At 35.9% G+C, this 26,997-nt stretch overlaps 1 protein-coding gene and 1 pseudogene across 1 annotated transcript; both read left to right on the forward strand.

Moving 5' to 3' along the window:
* Nucleotides 1-352: 352 nt before the first annotated feature.
* Nucleotides 353-2,916, forward strand: LOC102667453 (uncharacterized). Its single transcript, XM_006584302.2, has 11 exons — nucleotides 353-493; nucleotides 570-837; nucleotides 941-1,025; nucleotides 1,142-1,272; nucleotides 1,360-1,450; nucleotides 1,533-1,671; nucleotides 1,897-2,054; nucleotides 2,160-2,280; nucleotides 2,361-2,525; nucleotides 2,604-2,678; nucleotides 2,797-2,916. Exons 1-11 carry the CDS (start codon nucleotides 353-355, stop codon nucleotides 2,914-2,916), a joined length of 1,494 nt encoding a protein of 497 aa, XP_006584365.2.
* LOC100777488 (ATP-dependent DNA helicase pif1-like) lies at nucleotides 23,143-26,882 on the forward strand (annotated as a pseudogene).

The following is a 26,997-nucleotide window of genomic DNA, read 5'->3' on the forward strand; positions in this document are numbered from 1 at the left end:
AGATTTGTTGTGTTTGGTCTTCGTTTTTGTTTGGGTTGGTTTGGTATGTTTGGTTTTTTCACTTCTTTATCGTTTCCTAAACCCAGATTTGTTGTGTTTTGGTGTATGCCATGAAGCCAAAAGGTTCGACCTTTGTTGATATTGCATGTGCATGTTTTAGTACTTTTTGTTGTTGTTTTCATTTACTTTGGCTACCCTCATTTTTGTTCAATAGTCTTTAATTTGGTTGTCTGTTGGCGGAGAATAACCAAGTAGCCGAAGAGAAGATCTGCAGGTTTGTTCTTTCCTCATTTATTTTTTTCAATCCTCTTTTATTTGTTCAATGGTTCACATAAATTTTTTCTTTGTAGTCATGTCTCGCAAAGAAAACCTCCTATGTGAACTGCATACAAAGAAAGGTACTTGGAAGATTGTCGTGCGAATAACTGATATATGGCGTCTTAACAAACATAATGGTCGACAATCCATTGAGATGGTGTTGATGGACCATACGGTAATTTAAATGTTGTTCAGTTTAACAAGTTTTTCATCTTTAGTTAACTGACAAGTGTCATTTGTATTTGTTGCAGGGTACAAAGATTGGGGCAACTCTATGGCAAGAATTGTTCCCTGAATTTGAGCCCAAGTTGCGTTGTGGTGGTGTATATGTTATTCAGAACGTGAAGGTTGTTGATACTCATTCTGACTACAAAGTGAATGCAATTAAATATTTGGTTTATTTTGTGAAGACAACGTCTGTCAAAGAGGTGGACAGACATGAGATTCCTCCTAATGTTCATGTCATTACTTCATTTGCTGATATAATTTCAGGCGTTGCAAAACTTGATACTTTAGTTGGTATGCAATTTATTTTTTTGGTAGGCATCATTGTTGTACGAATCATTAGTTGGTATGAATATATTTAACATAATTAGCATTACTCTGTCTGCAATGTAAATAGATATTGTGGGTGTTATTGCTGAAGTGATTGAACGCAAAACAGTTAATCCAGCATACAGAGTGACTGTCAAGTTGAGAGACAATAGGTCTGTTTAATTTTAATCCACCTCTGTAGTATTCTGTGATCTGTAATCAAATTTAACTTTGTCATTCTACCCCAATTGAGACCCAACATGTATGCATATGTTTTGTTATGTTATAGTCATGTTGAGATCATCATGACTGTGTGGGAGGAATATGTTCTTCAGCTGAATGATGCTATTGAGAAAAACCATTTTGGGCAAAAGCCATTGGTTGTTATGCTAACTCTTGCTAAGATCAAAGAACCCAAGGGTCAGTATTAAGTCGTTCTCCATTTATTAAATGTTTCATTGTTAACTTCAATTTATGAATGCATTATATGAGTTATATTTTTTGCAGACAAGTATCCCCTCAGTGTACAGAATATAAAGCATGGTTCGAAGTTGTATGTGAATGGTGACAAAAACGAAATTCAACAATTCCATGATAGGTACAATGAATGATTTGAATTTGTTTGCTGGGTTATTAATCAGTTTGGTACAGGTATAAATTTAAATTGTTAATTGATGCAGTTTACGTGTGCCATTTTATATTGGCGGTCTAGATGATGAGGGTGGTGTTTCTCAGTCACAATCTACCCAGAATTGCCAAGATAAGTTTTTGCATAATGCTCAAATAGTGAGCTTTGGTGCAATAAAGACTCTGCGACAGGTAAGTCTATTAACTGTTGTTAATTTAAAATGATGAGAGTCGTTATCATTTTCAAGTATTACCACTTAAAGGCATTGTTTTTAGATTATTATTATATTGATTTTATGAACTTAATCTGTTATGATATTATCAATTTGTGATGAACTTAATGTATAGTTAGCCGAGGACTTTGTTATGATATTTCTAATTTCTTATAAATTTTCTAAATGAATTAAACTTATTTAGGATTGTTACTATTTGACTGTGGGCACTGTCGATGAGGTGATGATTGATACTCCATGGAGTCATGACAGTTGTCCATACTGTACAACCACTTTTGATCCATTAAAAATAGGTGCAGCCTGCCGTTCGTGCCAGAATCATGTTACTCACACTATTCCAAGGTAACATTTATTTTTTGCCGAATACGAATTGAATAGTTATTCGAATTTCTGTTCTTTAAGTCATCCAGATTCACTGTTTTCTGTAACAATGCTTTGTTGGTCTAGATATAAGTTAGTTGTCAAGATGGAACAGAATGGGGAGAAGGCGAACTTCCATTTTTGGGATGCAGTATGTATCAAAATATTTGGTAAAACTGCAGATGAATGTCGTCAAGATTTGATTGCGGTAAGTTATTTATATTACAATTATATTACAAAATGATCAATGAACACAAATGTGTATTTAAAATGGTTTTTTATTTGTAGAGTGGTGATGAGATCAAGGTGTTCCCTGCGTGTGTTGATCAATTGTTGGGTAAAACTTGGGTTGTCAGATTCAAACACCGTATACAGATGCAACAATCATCCGTGTTGGATTTTAGTGAACAGGAACATCATATACAGTCAGTGATATCCACGCTAGGTCTACAGGTAATAATAATTTGTCCATGTCAGTGTAATTCGTAGATGTTAAAAAAAAATTTCTTATCAATCTATTCTTACTTGCAGGATGAACAATGTATAAGCAACAAGTCAGCCGATGTTAGTGCTGCATCTTCATCACAACAAGATTACCATCCTACAGTAGACATTTTATTTATTTGTTTACATTATTTGTTTTTACTGGGAATCACTTTAATTATTATTGTATTGTATTTACTAATAATTGTTATTTACTAATAATATATGTATTGTTACACAGCCTTCATTGTCAAAGTCATCTGAATATGATCCTGGAAATGTTGCCTTTGTAATTCTTGCAAAAAAAACGTCTGATCAGCAAGGAAGTAGTCAGTTTGATAGTGACAACTTCACAACATAAGAGCTATCGACCAACAAGCATATAAAAGCTGAGTAATTAGTTGTTATTTTGATTTAAAAAATTGTAACTTTTTAAGTGATGTATGTATTTTATGTTTCACATGTCATACCTTTTGGTTTGAACAATGTGTGTATGTTATGTTTGAAATGTCATACCTTTTGGTTTGAACAATGTGTGTATGTTATTTTTGAAATGTTATACCTTTTGGTTTGAACAATTAGGTCATCATTATGATGTATTTTGTGATGTGAAACAAGTTTAATTACCGATGTATGAAGAATGAATAGTATGAATGTTACAACTTATGCCAGCATCAACCTTGAGTTATTTTATAAAATAGTTAATGTAGAATATGATAATAACAAAATAATAACTTTAAAATTGTTCATAGTGAAATGCGGATATAAGATTCATATTAAAATACCAAACATTAATGTATTTTAATTGTTGTTGAAATTTTACTGAAATTATTTAACATTTTGTGTTGTGTTTTAATAGTTTTATGCATTGTATTAAAATGAAATTAACATTGTTGTCAAATTCAAATTTGTGTTATGAATTTGTTCAGTAAATTTTATGTATTTCATTTTTGTAAACAAAAGTTCAGTTTTATTATTTTAGTATATAATTTTAATAATATGGAATGTCATACTTTTATTTACACATGCAGGTGTTTGAAGGGTTTTATGCATTGTATTACAAAATTATTGAGTATTATTATCTTAATATATAATTTTAATATGGAATACAGAATGTGATTCTTTATTTACTTGTAGGTTTTCAAGTACAAATGTAGGATTTAAAACTTCACATATTATGCTGACGTACTTATGAAGGTAACGTATACTCATTTACAAAATCCGGCCAAAGGATCATCTTGGAAATAGTACATATACACAGGTATGCTCGATGCCATCAAAAGGATCATGGGGTTATAGCTATAATAAGTCTTATGGGTACAAACGTAGGATATATATCAGTACATGTAATTAATTGGCCAGTTATAAAGTACAAATGTCAGCAGGTGCAAATTCCCAATGCACAATATATGTGTCGAAAGTTGTAGTGGTCTAATCATTATTGGGGGGGTGAGAAAGGTAATCATTATTATTACGGGGAAGTGTAAAAGCCTCCCAACTAATACACATCACAAGTATTAAATATATTTATTTATTTTATATAATTAAGAAAACATTTATTATTATGAACTGTTAATTAACTGTTGATAGTCGCGCTATTAAATAGTATTAAAATAATAGTATATTTGAAGAGACGTCGCTTAAAAACCCGTGAGAATAAGCAATAACTGCTACGCCAAGTAGGTTATGTATTTATTAAACTCCGTTCATTTTCATTCAATAATAATAATTACAAAACGTTAAGTATATCAAATCACCACCAACAATTATCCACATTTCTTATGTCATTTCTCAAACAACGTCATACAACCCTTAATAGCATGAGTACACAGTCATCAACCGCCTCCAATGTCGTAAGTTCTTTAACTTTTCCATCCTTCGTCTTTACTTTGTATATGTTTTTCCATCTTCCTCTTTTGCTTCTCATTTGTATATGTTCAACATTCGTTCATCACTAATCGTTGCAATGTTGTTAGTGAATTTTACTTTTCCCTCTTTTTTGTATCACTACTAGAAAAGGAAGATTCAACATCAGTGGAAATCGACATTTAACATCGGTGGTCGACCGATATTGAATAAAATGTTGTTGAAAGTTAAAAGTTTCAACATCGGTCCTCCAACCACAGTTGTAGAAAGTCAACATTTTCTACATCAGGCCTAACGTACCAACAGATGTAGAAGTTAGACCTTCTACATCGGTGCTATAATAGAAAACGATGTAAAATAGCGTTTTTTCACATCGTTGGTCAATTAAGAAACGATGTAGAAGTTAGACGTTCTACATCAGTGTTATCATAAGAAACGATGTAAAATAACGCTTTTCGACATCGGTGCTTAGTTAAGAAACGATGTAGAAGGTAGACCTTCTACATCAGTGTTATCATAAGAAACGATGTAAAATAGTGCTTTTCGACATTGGTATTCAGTTAAGAAACGATGTTAAATATTTAATAACCTGCAATTAAAAATTGATTAATTAATGATCATTTTTTATATTTTCAATATTAATAACCTTCTACAGATGTGGTTAATTAATAATATAAAAAAGATTATTATCTTATTAATTTTCAAAATTTTGTCCAGCCAAAAAAAGGTTGTGTTAATAGAAACAAATTAAAAATAAAATAAAATAATTATGTAATTAAGAAAAAACTAGTAAAGGAAACTTGTTTTTAATTGGTGGAAGTAGTAATAGGAAAGAGGCAGAAAACACGAGGTTGTCAAATTAAAACTTCAATGCTTATTTTAACCTCATCATTTACTAGAAAGAGGCAACCAAGTAATCTTCTTGTTCACAAATGAACTTAACTAAAAACTATAGCAATAGGTTCAAAATAGTAAGCGCTTTTCATATGATAATATTATTCAGTTGAGACCTTTTCTTTTTAAATTAGTTAAGCAGAGAAAACTAATATTAGAACCTCAAAACTATTGAAGAAAGCAAAAAGGTCAATACCATGCTGACATTAAGAAGTTTAAAATAAACAAATAAATCTACATAAATATTTGAATATAAGAAGAATGCTAACAACAAAGATAATGTGGTTCAGCTTTAAGCTTAATGTGGTTCATAAATATTTGAATATAAGAAGAATCTACATAAAACTATATTCCCCTACTTGACCCCACAATTTTCTCAAATCACAATCTTCTGGGAGTGATATAATCAATGCCCAACAAAGATAATGTGGTTCAGCTTTAAGCTTAAAAGCCTTCATGAAGTTTGACACAAAAAAAGCCTTCATGAGGCATTGGGCAATAACCAAGATTATAGCCTGAAAACTAGTTAGTGCAAGTAAGCCTTGATGTCATCATGAAAAAGTTAACAGAAGAATAAAAAAGTCAATTAAGTAAATCAACCTGCAAAGGAATTCAATATTTTAATCCAATATTTTAATGACAATTAACAGGATCAGCATAAAAAATCCATGACAAAGGATGAAACTCAATTTCCTTCCGTTGATCCAAGACACTCATACATTATTGACACTGGGACACCACTAACACAAACCCAGTACACTGGAAAATCAAAATCACTGCATTTTGAAACTGATGGCATTAAACATGTGTGTTTTAACATTGACCGAGTTAAGACTGCAACTTGTTATAAAGCCAAACAAAATGAACTTGGAGAGCAATGCAACAAAGACATGATCAGGCAACTTAGTAAGCATAATAGATTTCAGCAACTATAGGCAAGTCAAATCCATCGTATGGGCGGAAAATTCCCCTCATGAACAAAACTACCAAGATAAGGTATTAACTAAGAAAATTCAGAAAGCATAGCAGGAAATGAATAAGTGCAGCAATTTGGTTAAGCTTACATCAAGAGTGGGCAGCTATAGCCAAACAAGAAATGCAAACTTCATGTGATAATAAAGTGGAATCCTAATTAAATATTGTGAACAAACCTTGTTAGATCATAATGCCTCAAGTAAAATCTGAAAGCAAACAAACATATCAACACTGAAATCTTTAAATGTCATTCAGAAGAACATAAATACAGACAACTAGGATCACAAGATAAATGAGAAAATAAAAATAACTTGTTTAGCAATGAATATCAGAAACAGATACCAAGGTAAGCTTCCATGAAAACAAAAATGAAAAACCTCAATTACTTAAAAATAATAAAACACACGGAGAAGTTGTCCATACCAGGAAAATAATTTTTCAGCAAACATTTGTGCAGCACTAAAAGAACCATAAGCTGAAAACCACAAGAGAGATCGGTGTTGATACACATGCAAACAAATCCATCAACTAAATGAACTCATCAAAGTAAATCGTTATAAAAGCACAGATTATAAAAGAGCACAATTAGTAGCCTAAAGTTACACCCAATCCCACTAACTTGAGAATTCTTCAAACGAGTTCATTTCAAATTCATAAGCAATGACCCAAAACTTCCAAAGATATATACCCTCATACGATAAAAACTACCAAAATTGTATTTAAGTTGTACAAGGAAAAATCAAAATACACCAGAATAGTCCTCTTAAGTCTTAACCTGTGACCTCAATATATGTATTCTACCCATCATAAAGGTATTGGCAATTTAGCATGCATGACTAATACCAATCAAATTAATAGAAAATTAATGCTAACAAAAAAGAATCAATTTTATTATGTTTAACAAGGAAATGGAGGTTGAAGAAGAAATAGAACCTGCCCAATACAATAGGCACCTTTGTTGCTCATATGGGTCATTGTTCCCAATATCACTGAAAAAGGTGTTGATGAGTATAAAAAAATGATTTTTTTATGATTTAAATAAAAATGATTGAAGGGAAGCAAGCATATGATACCATGTTGTGCGGAGAAGAAGGTTGGAAGTAACGGGTGAAAGGAGCAATCTCAACCCAACCTGCATATGATCAGTGTGAATCAGAACACAAACAGAAACAGCTTGTCGTGTGATAATGAAGACAAAGAGAATGTCGTAACGAACCACCTTTGGTAAATGACGTCAATGAGATCGACGCCGATGAGATCGTAGACGGAGGTGAGCTCATCGACGTCGATGAGATCGGCGCCAAACTCCCTGACTTTGTTGCATAGCTTGTCGACTCTCTGCCACTTGAATCCACCATGCCGAGCGAACACGTCAGCCTCATCGGAAGCCTCACCCAAAACATCGTCGTATTCGTCGGCAGAAACGTTGTCTTGGTCTTGATCTTCTTCTTCATCGTCTTCTTCGTCCTCCTCAGCGTCGGAGAAGGCGCGAAAGGTGGAGGTCGGGGACTTCAAGGAGAAGGAGGTGTGGAATTTGAGGGAAAAAGGAAGGGATCGAGGGCGAAGCAGAGAGAATGAGAGAGTGGTGGATGAAACAAGTTTTGATTCTGGAACAATCTATGAGATTGAATGTGAGAGTTATGATCCTCAAAGACCTAAAGGCCTCCTTGAGGAGTTCTTTGCCCGAAAGAGAGAGAGAAGCGAGAATAAGTTCAGATCTGAATAAAAAACAAAAAAAACCTAAGACCACAACGGGTTTGTTTAAAAATGTTGTTGAATAGAATAAATTACATCGTTTTTTAACAAAAACGATGTTGCTCACAATTCATGTTACTTACAATATTACCATCGTGTCCTTGAATAATGCAGTTCAACAACGGTGTTCTAAAAACGATGTTATAACGCACAAATAACATCATTTCTTGCAAAAACTTTGTTAAAATAAATCACTTATTTACTAAAATGCCATTGCTTCTAAAATAACATCGTTTTTGAAACCACCGATGTTGAATGCGCGTTGTAGAATACTATTATTTTAGTAGTGTATGGTTATTATATGTTATATGCCTTTTATAGACTACATGATGTTGATGTTTGTAACACTGTTGACTATGATATTCGTCATGTTCAGTCCGCAGATTTACAAAATATGTTGTTAGATTTATGTCTTTTCCTATTATTTGTGTGATACTTCTTATATGTTTTTGGTCCATCTTTGGTTATATGTTTTTAAAAAATGTCTTCCAAACACAAACCCAAGTACATATATTTTGTTGTGCTTTCATATAGCGTATTTTTCTATTCTGATTTGCAGGTTTGTTGTAATGAACCATTATTTTTGTTTGTATTGCCTTATAATCCCCCTTGTGCAAGATTCACTACATTTTTTTGCAACCGCTATTGAATATTAAGGATTGTATTCGGAACATTAACGGTATTTATTGATCATTTTTGTCAGTACCTTCGTATACCTGTTGTTATGTTTCATTATTTGTTTGTATTAAATTATTTTATTTGCTTGCATTTTGGTTATGCCATTCAGGACCCACCTATGTTATTCGCATCCGGTATGACATACCAATTTAAGGCCGTATTTCATGTTGACAGGGTTAGTATTTTCCATCCTTTATGATATTTATCCATTTGTTTTAATCCCACAAAAAAATAATATATGTTTAAATATTTACATGATCCCTTATAAATCAGTAACACATTTAGGTTTTTACTTCCAAAATATCATTGAGGAACCCTCTGTTTATCATAAACAATGGGCTCCAGTTTACCTGGATTATGTGGTGTTGGACTACAATGGAAAGAAGCACCATATAAGAGTTAGAAAATGTAGTAACTGAGTCTATTTGTTGATGGTCTCAAACACTTTAGGAGGGATATGGGAATATATGAAGGTGTGATGATCACATTTGCTGCGCCGGACAAGAATTGGAAGTTTGATATCCACTTCTCACTGCCACTGCATGCACAGACATGTGGCAGGCCTGTCCATTCTGCCAGAGAATATGTGTTTACTGTGGATGTCGACAATCGGATGATTGTTAGACTTTATCCATTGGTAATAGTTTGGTCATATGAATTTTGTTTTTGTTTTCTAATATCATACTTTTTAAATATTTACTGACTAGCTTCGTTCTAATGTAGGTACTGCCACTCGATGCTGTGGGTTATGTTAATGCAGGAGACGACTATGGTACTGCCCTTGGTGTTCGTGGGCGTCGTCACTTTTGGAAGTTGAGTATGCATAATGGGCTTAAATGTTTTGCTGAGCCATGGTTCCAATTCTTAATAGAAAATGATTTGATGGCTGGTGACGAAGTTGTCTTTTATTTCAGGCCAAATCAACTTCTTTGGGAGGTCATTGCCAGAAAGCAAACTGTGTGGGACGAGGACGAGGACGACTCCCCATGATTATTTATGTTAAGAATGCACTAGCTTTTAATATTTGGTTTAAAATATTTGTAACTTTGTTTGATATTTTATTTAGTAATCATGTAATATTTATAAGCATTTTAATATTCCCTTGGGGAACCAGACAATTTATTATTTGGTATGTAAGTTTTATGAACAACAAACTCGCTTAAGATTTGGATGCTATTGATTATGAATTTACTTAGTTGCTATATTTATGCCTTTACCTGTTTGAATAAAGTATTTGATGTTAGTTGATTAATATCATATTTATTCCTGATTGCTTAACATTACCAATGTTTGTTAATTAAGTGAATTTTTAGTCCTGAAATAATGTAATGGGTACCATGAATTTAGTTTTTAGTCTTATTAATCATTCTGTTTGAACACCAACAGATTTTTAATATTACCTACTTACATTAAATACGATGAATAATATATACCACTTTAACTACTGTGGATAGTTATAAAATATATTTTATGAAAAAAAATCTATTCTAGATTTTTTTAAGAAATATCGATGCATATTAATAAATTAAATATTTAAAAAGATATCACAAATGCAACAACTTTTCCCGTTTGTCAAATCAAAAGAGCAAATTCGCAAGATTAATTAGACATTTGCGTGCATATCAATAAAGGCTACAACCACATTTAATGGAGCAATTAATAACCAGTAGTGTTGTTTACTGTTGGTCTGATTGACACAAGCGTGAGGGCCACACAATCTTTGATTTCAGTCTTGGAGGAAAAGAAAACTCCACAAATTAGTGGCAATGGACCGAAACCACTTCTTCTTTTTTGTTTAACAGCTTTAGTACAGAATACTAATGGAGAATAATTCATAACCTTAGTCTCCCATCTTCAACAACATTCGCTCACATTCACCACCATCTAAAACACATCTATTCATAAATGAAGAACCAAAAGTGAAGCTGCTAAACAACAACACCACATCACTTACTTCTACTGCTAACTGCCAAGTAAGCTTTTTATGTTAATGCAATAAATTATACTTTACATTAATTATTGTCCAGTAATGGATGTACATGTATGGCATGCATATTACGTAATGGTATTTGAGTATGTTTATCTGACATTTGTATTATGAAGCTCTGACAAAATATTGTAGAACTTATTCATTACGAAAAGGTTAAATGGAAAATTTTGCTCAACGGAGGAAACATAGAAAACACATTTTGCAACAAAGAAGACAAAGCTTTGCCACTCCAAATCCAGATTTACATAGTGGTAACAATACATTCAAATATTCTTTTAATTTGTACTTAGTTTATAAATATTTATGCATGTATCACAATTATTGGTGCAGAAAAGCGTAGACGTACCTCATCATGTGAAACACACCCTTTTGTAGACAGTGTGTTACCACATACACAGTCTACACCATTATCAGAAAGCACTTTGATTGTGAATCAGAAACAACAAGATTTTACAGGGCAATTTGAAACTCGACCAAAAAATTTTGTGAATTCACATACCATCAATGCATCTTCAATACAGAGGAATTTGTTGTCCAAGTTTGGGAAAGAGAATATAACTATGTCAACCCTTAATTCATCACCATGTATTGAACCACATACAACTACAAGTTGCGACCTACTCAGATTGGCATGACTTCTCAACGTATAAATTCAGGTAGATACACAATATTCAATTCCAAACTAATAGAGCACATCTTGCATGACACTGATGACGAACTCGATATAACACAGGGAGACATTGTTACAAGTAATATGTTGTTATGTTAATTTCAACATTTTTAAATATTTAACTATTTGTATTTAATTGCTGACTATGTATGTGCTATATAGATTATTCATTTGACGATATAGCAACTGAGGATTTTGCTCATACCGATTATGATGACAATCTTGAAGCTCCATATGACAATGAAAATACCGGTTTTTACATTCACTGTGCAAATTATGTTGAATTGTCCTTCATTACCTTTGATAATGTAATACCATGTCTAAATTTCTGCATTTACATGTAGGTGCAAGTTACAAAGATATTGGAGATCCTATTTGGCAATGCAAGCAATGTAAAGCGAAGATGTGGTATGATGAGAGGATTAACAAAGATAAACAGACAAAAAATCCAAAGTTTTCATTATGTTGTGGTGATGGTAAAATACAACTGCCAATACTACATGATGCTCCGCAACCCTTGCGACAACTACTCTTTGACAGTAGAGACTCACAAGCAAAGAAATTCCAGCAAAACATACGTTTATACAACCTAATGTTTGCATTCACATCTCCCGGTATCAAAGTAGACACATCCTATAATACTGGAAGAGGTCCTCCTACATTGTGCATACATGGTCAATCGCATCACCTTATTGGAAGCCTCCTACCTATGCCGGATAACTCACCAAAGTTTGCACAACTATATATTTATGACACAGAGAACGAAGTCAACAATGGGCTTTCACAATACCCGTAAGTGTTAACATTCAATTAATCTAATGCCACCTTTATAGTTATTTAAATTTATATTTTTTTTAAGAATGGTTACCGTTAACAATTGTCTATGTCCAGTATAAAAAATAATGTTGATGAAGACATTATAACTGGTATCAAGAATATGCTAGATACCCACAATCCATATGCACAAAAATTCAGAATGGCAAGCGATAAACTAGACTCTTCTGCAGTGTGTGACCTGAAACTAAAACTCATTAGTGACAGGAAAACTGATGGCAGATTATATAATTTGCCAAATGCTTTTGAAGTGGCTGCTTTAATTGTTGGTGACGAGCATACAACAAATAACAGAGATATCATCATTGAGAAGCAAACAGGCATGCTGCAAAGAATAAATGAACTTCATCCTGCATATTTACCTTTGCAATATCCTCTTTTGTACCCACATGGTGAAGATGGCTACAGACCAAACATTCTTCATAAGCATCATCCGCATAGCCATGCTACAAAGAGGAACAAAGTTGTCATGCGTGAGTATTTTTGTTACAGGATGCAATCAAGGGATAATGAAGCACGAGCAATACTTCATTCAAGAAGATTGTTTCACCAATGGGTTGTTGATGGGTATTGTATGATTGAGTCTCAATTGTCAATTAATTAGGCAGTTTTATTATTTGGGCTCATTTAGCTAATTTGATGTTTTTAATCTAATTTCAGGAATTAATGAAACATTGGGCTTAATCCGGATTTTGGTTGTAGACTTGAAGAGGGCAAATAAAGTAGCGCTTACCTTAGTTAATTTCTAATTAGGAAATTTCGCAATTTTATTTTATGTTGTTCAGTGTTTATTTCGTTTTGGGCCAGAGTATTGTAATAGGGCCCAGTGACTCTGAGTGACTCTTTTTAAATAGCTGCCTTGGGATTCGTGCAGGGCATTCTATTCTGTTATGCTATCCATTATTCAGAGCTTTGTTTTAGGGTTTTTCGTTTTTCTGTTTTGCTGCTTCTGAGTTCGTAATGCAATTTTACGTTTTCTGCTTCTAATTACAATTTCGTTCTTGCTTCTTCTTTTACTCTCATTTATGTTTCTGTTCCATTTTACATTTCTGTTCGTTTACGTTTCTGTTCATTTACGTTTCCGTTCATTTACGTTTCTGCTTCATGTTTCAATTGCGTTTTCTGTTTGAATCCATGGAAGGCTAGATTTTCTGGTGTTGTTTCCTTTTGAGGACGAAGCCCAACTCTCTTTGAGGTTTCGCTTGTAATGTGGTTTCCTGGCAGTTTTCCCTTCACCAGTTATCCCAATTTCGTGAATATTAATCAGTGCACGCTTCGTGTTCGATTAATTGCCTCTGAGCCTAACTTGCGTTCATGCTTAATGGACGAAGGGCTAACTGGTGTATGTGGTGCCTAATCACGTATTGAAACCCTAAGTTGATTTTCGCTTAGTAAATTGAAATAGGGTTGGATTAAGTGGTTGACTGTTAGGGACGAATTCTCCATAACCCAGGATAAGAGAGTGGCTTCTGAATCAGAGGAAACAACCCGTTTTTAATATTAGTAGTTTCGTATTCCATTTTATTTGTTCTGCTCTTTAATTACCAAACAACCAAACCCCCCCCCCCATCGTTACTGTTACTGCAAGCATATTATGAACATTTGGCTTGTCACTGCTCGTTGGGAAACGACCTAGGATCACTTCCTAGTTACTGCATTTTCATGTTTATTTGATTCGGGTACGGCCTCGATCAAATTTGGCGCCGTTGCCGGGGAGCAGTGTCCAAAGGTTCATAATAGATAGCTAGTGTTGTGTGTTTAATCCTTTCGTGTTTTATGTTTAATTGTTAGTATTGTGTTAGTATGTGTGTTAGTGTTGCTGAGTGTCCTGGTATTTTGTTTAATGTGTGTTCTGTTTCAGTTTTCCCATTAAGCGTTTCCCCTGTTTCAGTCTTGTGTGTTTTGCTGTGAAGATTGTGCTTGAAAACAGAGTAGTAGTAGAAATCAGCTTGCGGCAAAAACAGAGTAGTAGTAGAAATCAATTAGAGACGGATTTTAGCGACCACCCATGCTGAATTATTTGAGATTTTTTGTTTTAGTAGCTAGGGTTGTTATTTTTGGCTGAATTTTTTTGTGGTAACTTCTTTTAATCCATATTTTGTGGGAAAAATAGCTAGAGCCTTTAGTTTGGTCAGATTTGAAAGTTCCAAAAAACTAGCAAATTTTGTGTTTGTCAAAACTTCAAACGGCCATAACTTTTGCTCCGGTTATCAGAATCGCAATTATTATATATGCATTTGGGGTAGAAAAAAATTTCCTACGCCGTGACAGCCGGCCATAGGCCGGCTGAGGTCTCCATTGTCCAAAAAAAGCGATTCTGTCAAAAGTTTTTTATTTTTCAAGTTTTATTCACTTATTTTTCTTAACTTACCATTTTTAGCTTTCATAGTTAGACTTTGAATTTTTGTCTGAAATTTTTTGTGCTATCTTCTCATCATTTTATAAGGTTTCTCACAAAATTTCAAGTCATTTGGATATCATTTGAGGGTAGCTGTAGTTCAAACCTACACCTTTATTTACATGACAAGGCAACTAGTTGTGTGCATGCTGAATGTAGTGTATGACTAGAGGCAATCCATCTGACTTACAACCCTTTGATCCTGAGATAGATAGGACATTTCATAGATTAGTTAGGCATCATTTTATACCTTTTGATCATTCTGAGCATTCCATAACTAGTGAATTTGTGCATTCTGTTATTGGTGATTTTGAACATCCTGATCTTGAGCATTATAATTTTGAGCATTCTGATTCTGAGCATTCTGATTTTGCACTTTCTGAGAACATGGCACAACCTCCACCTCGTGAGAGGACTCTAAGGGAAATGGCTGCACCTGATTTCACCTATGAAAGCTTGTGCATCCAATACCCTGATGAGGATGTCCCATATGTTCTTAAGACTGGACTGATTCATTTGCTTCCAAAGTTTCATGGCCTTGCAGGTGAAGACCCGCACAAACATTTGAAAGAATTTCACATTGTCTGCTCCACCATGAAACCCCCAGATGTCCAAGAGGATCACATATTTCTGAAGGCTTTTCCTCATTCATTAGAGGGAGTGGCAAAGGACTGGCTGTATTACCTTGCTCCAAGGTCCATCACGAGCTGGGATGACCTTAAGAGAGTATTCTTAGAAAAATTTTTCCCTGCTTCCAGGACCACAGCCATCAGGAAGGATATCTCAGGGATTAGACAACTCAGTGGAGAGAGCCTGTATGAGTACTGGGAGAGATTTAAGAAACTATGTGCCAGTTGCCCCCACCATCAGATTTCAGAACAGCTTCTTCTCCAATATTTTTATGAAGGACTCAGTAATATGGAGAGAAGTATGATAGATGCTGCCAGTGGTGGAGCCCTTGAAGACATGACTCCTGCTGAAGCCAGAAATTTAATTGAGAAGATGGCCTCCAACTCCCAGCAGTTTAGTGCCAGAAATGATGCCATAGTCATTAGAGGAGTGCATGAGGTAGCTACAAACCCATCTGCATCATCTGAAACTAAGAAGCTTGAAGGCAAACTGGATGCATTGGTTAACTTGGTAACCCAGCTGGCCTTGAATCAGAAATCTGTACCTGTTGCAAGGGTTTGTGGTTTGTGCTCCTCTGCTGACCACCATACAGACCTTTGCCCTTCCATGCAGCAACCTGGAGCAATTGAGCAGCCTGAAGCTGATGCTGCAAATATTTACAATAGACCTCCTCAACCTCAGCAGCAAAATCAACCACAACAGAACAATTATGACCTTTCCAGCAACAGATACAACCCTGGATGGAGGAATCACCCTAACCTCAGATGGTCCAGCCCTCAGCAACAACAACAACAGCCTGCTCCTTCCTTCCAAAATGCTGCTGGCCCAAGCAGACCATACATTCCTCCACCAATCCAACAACAGCAACAACCCCAGAAACAGCCAACGGTTGAGGCCCCTCCACAACCTTCCCTCGAAGAACTTGTGAGGCAAATGACTATGCAGAACATGCAGTTTCAGCAAGAGACCAGAGCCTCCATTTAGAGCTTAACCAATCAGATGGGACAATTAGCTACCCAATTGAATCAACAACAGTCCCAGAATTCTGACAAGCTGCCTTCTCAAGCTGTCCAAAATCCCAAAAATGTCAGTGCCATTTCATCGAGGTCGGGAAAGCAATGTCAAGGACCTCAACCCGTAACACCGTCCTCATCTGCAAATGAGCCTGCCAAACTTCACTCTATTCCAGAAAAAGGTGATGACAAAAATTTACCTAACAATTTCTGTGCAGGTGAATCTTCTTCCACAGGTAATTCTGATTTGCAGAAGCAGCACATTCCCCCTCTTCCATTCCCTCCAAGAGCAGTTTCCAACAAAAAAATGGAAGAGGCAGAGAAAGAGATCTTGGAAACATTTAGAAAAGTAGAGGTAAACATACCTCTGTTGGATGCAATAAAGCAAATTCCAAGATATGCCAAATTCTTGAAGGAGCTGTGCACTAATAAGCGGAAGCTTAAAGGAAGTGGACGAATTAGCATGGGCAGAAATGTCTCCGCATTGATTGGTAAATCTGTTCCTCAAATTCCTGAAAAATGCAAAGATCCAGGTACATTCAGCATACCTTGTATTATAGGGAATAGTAAGTTTGACAATGCCATGCTAGATTTAGGAGCCTCTGTTAGTGTTATGCCTCTGTCAATTTTTAATTCTCTATCTCTAGGTCCCTTGCAGTCAACTGATGTGGTAATTCATTTAGCTAATAGAAGTGTTGCCTATCCTGTTGGTTTCATAGAAGATGTCTTAGTTAGAGTTGGTGAACTGATTTTCCCTGTTGATTTTTATATCCTGAATATGGAAGATGGATTTTCTCAAGGATCAGTTCCCATCATTCTAGGCAGACCCTTTATGAAAACTGCTAGAACTAAGATAGATGTTTATGCAGGCACACTGTCTATGGAATTTGGTGACATAACTGTTCATTTTAATATTCTGGATGCTATGAAATACCCATCTGAAGATCTTTCTGTATTTCGTGCTGAAATAATTGACCATGTTGTTGATGAATACATGACTGATCTTTATTCTAATCTGCATGCCTCTCATTCTTCATGCATTGAGTCTGAAATTGCACTTGATCATATGTCTGAATTTGATGCTGAGAGTGAATCTGAGAGTGATATTGATTGCATGCCTGGTGGTGGTGTTTTACCTCTTGAGATCGATTTTATAGAGTCAGATAGGACTAACCATGTTTCAGGAAGTACACATACCTCTGACTTTCTTTATGAGGTAAAGGCTGAGAAACCATCTCCTTCTACCACTGTCCAGCCGACCACACCAGAATTGAAGCCTCTGCCATCAAATTTAAAATACGCTTACTTGGATGATAGCAAGAGTTTTCCAGTGATTATATCTGCCTCCCTTGCTGATGAGCAAGAGGAGAAGTTGTTGTCAGTTCTCAAGAAGCATAAGAAGGCTATAGGCTGGACCCTGGCGGACATTCCTGGTATTAGCCCATCCACATGTATGCATCGAATAAATTTAGAGGATGGAGCTAAACCAGTAAGACAGCCACAGAGAAGACTCAACCCGGTGATTCTTGATGTAGTGAAGAAGGAGATAACCAAGCTTTTGCAAGCTGGAATCATTTATCCTATCTCCGACAGCCAATGGGTGAGTCCTGTCCAGGTAGTCCCGAAAAAGACTGGCCTCACAGTGATCAGAAATGAGAAGGAGGAGCTGATTCCTACTCGGGTGCAGAACAGTTGGAGAGTCTGCATTGACTATAGGAGGCTGAACCAGGTTACCAAAAAGGACCATTTTCCCCTGCCATTCATTGACCAGATGCTTGAACGCCTGGCAGGTAAATCCCACTACTGTTTCCTTGATGGTTTTTCTGGTTATATGCAAATTACTATTGCTCCTGAGGATCAGGAAAAGACCACATTCACCTGCCCCTTCGGCACTTTTGCTTATAGGAGGATGCCTTTCGGCCTGTGCAATGCCCCTGGTACCTTCCAGCGGTGCATGATTAGTATTTTCAGTGATTTTTTAGAAAATTGCATAGAGGTGTTTATGGATGATTTCACTGTATATGGATCCTCTTTTGATGGTTTTTGAATAGTTTGGAAAAAGTTTTGAATAGATGCATTGAAACTAACCTTGTTCTAAATTTTGAAAAATGTCATTTTATGGTTGAGCAAGGTATAGTTTTAGGCCACATTATTTCCAATAAGGGCATTGAAGTAGATCCTGCAAAAATTTCTGTTATTTCACAATTGCCTTACCCCTCTTGTGTGCGAGAGGTGCGATCTTTTCATGGTCATGCAGGATTCTACAGGCGCTTTATAAGGGATTTTAGCAAAGTAGCCCTTCCACTGTCCAACTTGTTGCAAAAGGAGGTGGAGTTTGACTTTAATGACAGATGCAAAGAGGCTTTTGATTGCCTCAAAAGAGCGTTGACTACCACCCCCATCATCCAGGCACCCGATTGGATAGCCCCTTTTGAGCTTATGTGTGATGCATCAAATTATGCATTGGGGGCTGTCCTTGCTCAGAAAATTGATAAATTGCCCAGGGTGATATATTATGCTTCTAGCACTTTAGATGCTGCCCAAGCAAATTATACTACTGCTGAGAAAGAGCTTCTAGCCATAGTTTTTGCTCTTGAAAAATTTCGATCCTATTTGCTTGGTACTCGCATTATTGTTTATACTGACCATGCAGCTCTAAAGTACTTGTTGAAGAAGGCTGATTCTAAGCCTAGGTTGATCCGATGGATGCTCTGGCTCCAAGAGTTTGACTTGGAGATCCGTGATAGGAGCGGAGCACAAAATCTAGTTGCTGATCATTTGAGTCGGATCGAACGTGTCTCTGATGCAGATTCACCTATTCGGGATGATTTCCCGGATGATCATTTGTATATATTGTATAGTATTTCTGACTCTCTTTCTACTCCCTGGTTTGCTAACATTGTCAATTATTTAGTTGCCTCTGTTTTTCCTCCCTTACCATCTAAGGCCCAAAAAGATAAGATTAAAAGTGATGCTAAGCATTTTATTTGGGATGACCCCTACTTGTGGAAATTGTGCAGTGATCAGGTCATTAGACGGTGCATTCCAGATCATGAGACTGACTCAGTCCTGCAGTTCTGTCATTCTTCCGCACCGGGAGGTCATCTGGGTGTTCAAAGGACAGCTCGCAAAGTCCTTGATTGTGGTTTTTATTGGCCCACCATCTTTAAAGATGCGTGGAAGATCTGCAGCACTTGTGAGCAGTGTCAGAGAGCAGGAAATACACTTACATGGCGACAACAAATGCCTCAGCAACCTATGCTATTCTGTGAGGTGTTTGATGTCTGGGGTATAGATTTCATGGGTCCTTTTCCTGTCTCTTTTGGTTATGTTTATATTCTCCTTGCAGTTGATTATGTTTCAAAATGGGTGGAAGCCAAGCCCACTAGAACTAATGATGCTAAAGTTGTTGCAGACTTTGTCAGGTCTAATCTGTTTTGCAGGTTTGGAGTACCTAAAGCAATTGTTAGTGATCAAGGAACCCATTTTTTCAATAGGACAATGCATGCCCTGCTTAAAAAGTACGGGGTGGTACACAGAGTATCCACACCATACCACCCCCAGACTAATGGACAGGCAGAAATTTCTAACAGGGAAATCAAGAGAATTCTAGAGAAGATTGTGCAGCCAAGCAGGAAAGATTGGAGTACCAGGCTTGATGATGCTCTCTAGGCACATCGGACTGCCTACAAAGCACCCATAGGAATGTCTCCTTATCGGGTTGTCTTTGGAAAGGCATGTCATCTTCCAGTGGAAATTGAGCACAAAGCATACTGGGCAGTGAAGACTTGCAACTTCTCTATGGATCAAGCTGGCGAGGAAAGGAAGTTGCAACTGAGTGAGTTAGATGAAATCCGCCTAGAAGCCTACGAGAATGCCAAGTTCTACAAAGAAAAGACCAAGAAGTTCCATGATAGCATGATAGTTAAAAAAGACTTTGTGGTTGGGCAAAAAGTGTTATTGTATAATTCTAGGCTTGGACTCATGAGTGGTAAGTTGAGGTCTAAGTGGATTGGTCCTTTTGTTGTTACTAATGTTTTTCCTTATGGCACAGTTGAGATCAAAAGCGACTCCACAAACAAGAGCTTCAAGGTCAATGGACATCGACTTAAGCCATTCCTCATGAACCCTTCTTTAGTGGACGTAGTGGTGGAAGAGACTTCCTTACTCCACCCTACTCTTCCTCCACCATGACTTAGGGAGTTTTTCTTTTCCTATCTCCTTCTTTGCTTTTATTACACTTGTCCGATTCTCTTTGATGATTTAATTGTTTTTAATCTTTTAATTGTGCTACATTGAGGACAATGTGTTGTTTAAGTATGGGGGGGAGTGTTCTTTGGTTTTGCTAGTTTTGTTGGTTTTGTTAATTTGTTAGTTGTGTTAATTTGTTAATGTTGTTAGTTTCGTCGGATTTTTAGTTTAATATTTTGGGTCAATTTTGTGTGCACGTACGACTTTGCATGTTTTTCTTTGAATTATAGGATATGTTCAAGAAATGGGTAATTGTTTTGAAAATAAAAGTTCTTGACATTTTGTGACTTGAAATCCTTGATTCTTCTCTACATGTCATGATAGTTTTGAAAGCTCAATTTGAAAGTTATGATTTTACCTTTGTGAGAATTTGAGCCATCCATCATTATAATCATTTGGTTTGTTTTGCCCCATTGATTGCTTGCACAATAGCCTTGGCTTGATTCTTGTTGATGCGTCCTAATTCACATGCATATTTGGAAATGATTAAGGCAATTTTGTTCTTATAAGCTTCTAGCCAAATGGACTTACCTTGAATTAATTCCTTTGATAGCCCTTTTGAGCCTTGTTTCCCTTTCCTTGTTTTGAAGCTCACTACAAGCCTTAAGTGAAAAACCATGATATTACCATATCCTTAAGGAATTTTGGAGCTTTGGAATTGTTTTGGGAATAAGTGTGGGGGGTTTTTGTTTCATTGGACAACTTGTTTTGTTGGCTATGCTTCATGATGTATTTTGGGCCATACTTGATGTACATTGTATATTGGTTAAATGTTGGACATGCTGAATGAAATGTTGTTTCTCAAAGGCCAAAGAGTAAAAAAAAAAAAAAAAATTCGAAAAAAGAAAAAGAAAAGCAATAAAGTTGAGTGAATAAGATCTTAAATGGCACAAGAATGATGAAACTCTTGGTTCTAATCTTCATGTTTAATTTTTATCTTTACTTCTTTTTATTTTTTTTCTTAATATGCACTTATTCCCCTTTGCTCCTCTATTCCTTTGGGATTTAGCCACTTATTCCATATTTCTCCATACCTTGTCCTTGGCCCCGTTACAACCTTAAAAGACCTTTTGATCCTCATGTGCTTGTGTTTATGGGTTGATTGTCAATTTTAGAATCTTGCCAAGTTTATGTGGTGTTTGCTTTCATGGGTGCTTTGAGGGTAAATAGTAGCCTAGACACTTGAGAGATAGAGTGTATATCTTGTGAGGCTTTATCACTTTTCATTCTTGAGCTGATTAACTATTTTGCCATGATTGGGTTGCTTGGATGATTTTCATGAATGTCTTGACTTTTTGGATCTCCTTATGTTAGATGTTACCCATTCCTTTCATTCCTTGATGTTCATTGAGAAATATGTGAATGTTTTTGTTTGTCTCCCTCTGATATCCTTGGATTTTGTTCTTTGTTTCATTTTGCCCAGGAGTGCAAAAGGCTAAGTATGGGGGGGTTTTGATGTGCCATCATTTTCTTCTATTTTCTAAACCCTTTTTGCACCATTTTAATTATTGATTGGTCTTAATTGTCAATTAATTAGGCAGTTTTATTATTTGGGCTCATTTAGCTAATTTGATGTTTTTAATCTAATTTCAGGAATTAATGAAACATTGGGCTTAATCCGGATTTTGGTTGTGGACTTGAAGAGGGCAAATAAAGCAGCGCTTACCTTAGTTAATTTCTAATTAGGAAATTTCGCAATTTTATTTTATGTTGTTCAGTGTTTATTTCGTTTTGGGCCAGAGTATTGTAATAGGGCCCAGTGACTCTGAGTGACTCTTTTTAAATAGCTGCCTTGGGATTCGTGCAGGGCATTCTATTCTGTTATGCTATCCATTATTCAGAGCTTTGTTTTAGGGTTTTTCGTTTTTCTGTTTTGCTGCTTCTGAGTTCGTAATGCAATTTTACGTTTTCTGCTTCTAATTACAATTTCGTTCTTGCTTCTTCTTTTACTCTCATTTACGTTTCTGTTCCATTTTACATTTCTGTTCGTTTACGTTTCTGTTCATTTACGTTTCCGTTCATTTACGTTTCTGCTTCATGTTTCAATTGCGTTTTCTGTTTGAATCCATGGAAGGCTAGATTTTCTGGTGTTGTTTCCTTTTGAGGACGAAGCCCAACTCTCTTTGAGGTTTCGCTTGTAATGTGGTTTCCTGGCAGTTTTCCCTTCACCAGTTATCCCAATTTCGTGAATATTAATCAGTGCACGCTTCGTGTTCGATTAATTGCCTCTGAGCCTAACTTGCGTTCATGCTTAATGGACGAAGGGCTAACTGGTGTATGTGGTGCCTAATCACGTATTGAAACCCTAAGTTGATTTTCGCTTAGTAAATTGAAATAGGGTTGGATTAAGTGGTTGACTGTTAGGGACGAATTCTCCATAACCCAGGATAAGAGAGTGGCTTCTGAATCAGAGGAAACAACCCGTTTTTAATATTAGTAGTTTCGTATTCCATTTTATTTGTTATGCTCTTTAATTACCAAACAACCAAACCCCCCCCCCCCCATCGTTACTGTTACTGCAAGCATATTATGAACATTTGGCTTGTCACTGCTCGTTGGGAAACGACCTAGGATCACTTCCTAGTTACTGCATTTTCATGTCTATTTGATTCGAGTACGGCCTCGATCAACAGGATGCAATCAAGGGATAATGAAGCACGAGCAATACTTCATTCAAGAAGATTGTTTCACCAATGGGTTGTTGATGGGTATTGTATGATTGAGTCTCAAAAACTAAACTATGTTAGACAACATCAACAAGAACTCCGAGTTGACAAGTACATCAATTTAAATGACTGTAATAATCAGCCCTTAACCCAAGGTAATGAAAAAGGTAAGAGAATTGTACTACCAAGTTCGTTCGTTGGTAGTCAGAGATATATGGAACAATTGTATTTTGATGGGATGGAAATTTGTGCCCATGTTGGATTTCCTGATTTATTCTTGACATTAACGTGTAATCCAGCATGGCCAGAAATACAACAACAAGTTGCAAAGTCAAATCTTACAGCTCATGATTTCCCTGATGTTGCGTCACGGGTATTCAAAATGAAACTAAACCAGTTGATGCATGATCTTAAGAGTGGACATGTATTTGGTCCCATTCTTGCATGTAAGTAACTACCACCTACATCAATTTTTGCTTACATTACAATTTTACAATTATACTTAAAATTATACATTATTAATCATGCTACTGATATTTTATTTGTAATACAGTTGTTTACACCATTGAGTGGCAAAAAAGAGGATTGCCTCATGCTCATATCTTAATCTTTTTGCATCCTTCAAATAAGTATCCAAATCCAGAAGACATTGACAACATAATTTCTGCTGAAATACCAAACAAGGACACAGATCCAGAATTGTATCAAATTGTCTCTAACCACATGATGCATGGTCCATGTGGACTGGCTAATAAAAGGGCACCATGTATGGCCAATGGCAAGTGTTTCAGGTTTTTCCCAAAAAAGTTTCAGCCAGCCACAATTGTTGACCAAGATGGTTTTCCTGTTTATAGAAGAAGAGACACCAGAAGGACTATGCAAAAATAGGGTGTTCATCTCGATAATCGATTTGTTGTCCCATATAGTCCACATTTGTTACTCAAATATAGAACACACCTAAATGTGGAATGGTGCAATCAAAATACCTCTATAAAATATTTTCTTAAGTACATCAATAAAGGATCTGATCGGATTACAGCAGCTATTGTCAATGACCAAAACCAGGATGGCACACAAAATCAGGTTCATGATGAAATTAAACATTATCTTGACTGTCAGTATGTGTCCATCATCTTCTCATTAAATTGCATTTCTTCTATAGACAAAAAACCCTTTGTTATGAACTAATTAAAAAAATTAATAATTACTACAAATAAAGTGTTCATATTTTATTTTTCATTCTCCAGGTATGTGTCGGCTCCTGAAGCATGTTGGAAGATTTTTGCATTCCCAATGCATGGGCGTGCACTGGCAGTTGAACATCTTTATTTCCACCTAGAAAATCAACAGCCTGTTTATTGGAAAGATAGTCAAGAAATTGGCACAGTACTGGCTAAGAGTACAATCAAAGAATCAATGTTCACAGCTTGGATGGATTCTAATAAAATATACCATCATGGACGAGATCTTACTTATGCTGAATATGTGTCCAAATTTGTTTATGATGCATGAAAAAGATGCTGGAAACCAAGGAAACAAGGAAATACTATTGGCAGGCTGATTTGGGTGCCCCTTTCCAGTGGAGAGTTGTTCTACATGAGGATGATGCTTTCCTCTACTAAAGGATCACAATGTTATGAAGATATTAGAATAGTAGAAAATGTTGTCTATCATACATTCAGAGAAGCATGCTTTGCAAAAGGTTTTCTAGGAAGTGATCAAGAATTTGTTGGTGCCTTACGAGAAGCAAACACTTGGGGAACTCCACACTATCTTAGGAAGTTATTTGTGAAACTGCTATTTATGAATACCATGGATAGGCCTGAATATGTGTGGAAACAAACTTGGCAATGGATGGCAGATGATATTGTATTTAATCATAAAAGACAAGGTAATTTCATAAATCCTAAATAAATACGTATCAATCATACTATTCATAACTGACAATGTCATTTTTTACTATTCATAGGCATCCAACTAACAGACAAAGAAAAAATGCATCTTTGTTTGACGGAAATTGAAAACCTCTTGCAAGCCAACAGGAAAAGGCTACGTGATTTTCCTTCAATGCCATACCCACTAGGATATGCCGCCAAGACGCACCAAAATAATCTCATCTACAATGAATTGGCTTACGACAGGGAGATATTGGCCGCCGAATTTGACAAATGCTACCAGTCGCTAACAGGTATTTATAAAAATTTTTACTTTTTACTAACACAATATGAATTCCTAACAATCCACACTAATAATAAATCATTCATACATTACTAAATGCAGATGAGCAGGCTTCTATTTTTAATAAGATTATGCATGTGGTTGCAACTCAATCAGGTGGAGTTTATTTTCTATATGAATATGGTGGCACATGCAAGACATTTGTGTGGAAAACTTTATCATCTGCTATACGCTCTACTGGCGGAATTGTTTTAATAGTAGCTTCAAGTGGGATTGCCTCAATACTATTGCCTGGTGGTAGAACAACACATTCTAAGTTTGCTATTCCTGTCCCTGCAACAAAAAATTCGACATGCAATATCCATCAAGGGAGTGATTTGGCTGAATTGTTGCATATCACAAAACTCATCATATGGGATGAAGCTCCAATGTGTCACAGATACAGTATTGAGGCCCTTGACAAAAGTTTACAGGACATCATGCACAACATCAATCCTTTTGGAGGAAAGGTCATTGTTTTTGGTGGTAATTTCCGTCAAATTCTACCTGTTGTGCCAAGAGGTAATCGTTCTGACATTGTCTATGCAACTTTAAATTCATCTTACATTTGGAACCATTGTCAAATTCTAAAGCTGACTAAAAATATGCGGTTGCAATCAAATCCTACTGACCATTCCAACTTGGATGAACTAAAACAATTTTCTGAGTGATTTCTAGACATAGGTGATGGTAAACTTGCAGAACCTAATGATGGTTATGGTGAAATCACCATCCCAGATGAGTTTCTTATCAAGGACTTTCAAGATCCTATCCAGGCAATTGTTGAAGCAACATATCAAGACTTATTACACAACTACAGCAATGACGATTTCTTGCAAAAAAGAGATGTCCTTGCCTCTACAAAAGATGTTGTTGATAAAATAAATGACTATGTCCTGTCTTTGATTTCTGGTGAGGAGAAAGAGTATTGTAGTGCTGATTCTGTTGACAAATCAGATGAACTACTCAGTCCTGCATTTGGAGTACTAACAGCTGAATTTCTAAACTCATTGAAGACATCTGGCATACCAAATCACAAGCTCATAATCAAGGTTGGTACGCCTATCATCCTACTACGAAATCTGGACCAAGCTGATGGGTTATGCAACGGAACTAGGCTTATTGTTACAAGACTTGGTTCAAGTGTTGTTGAAGCGGAGATTATTACTGGGCCTAACATAGGTCATAGAACTTACATACCAAGAATGAATCTTTCTCCTTCTGATTCAGCATGGCCATTCAAGCTAATTAGAAGACAAATTCCATTCATGGTTTCATTTGCAATGACAATGAACAAATCTCAGGGACAATCGTTGGCACATGTTGGATTGTATTTGCCAACCCCAGTTTTTTCACACGGCCAGTTATATGTTGCACTTTCACGAGTTCAAAGCAAAAAAGGGCTCCACATTCTTATTCATGATAATCAAGGCACTCCAAAAAATACTACCGTTAATGTAGTATACAAAGAAGTTTTTTCAAACTTATAATCATGGTATGCTTCCCAAATCCTTTTTTTTAATGTACACATTTTCATTATTAAAATTCATTTTCTATCAAACACTAATTGTTCGTTTCATTTACACTTTGTCAATTTCTGATTAT

The sequence above is a fragment of the Glycine max genome, chromosome 7 (assembly GCF_000004515.6).
Source record: "Glycine max cultivar Williams 82 chromosome 7, Glycine_max_v4.0, whole genome shotgun sequence".
NCBI lineage: Eukaryota > Viridiplantae > Streptophyta > Magnoliopsida > Fabales > Fabaceae > Glycine > Glycine max.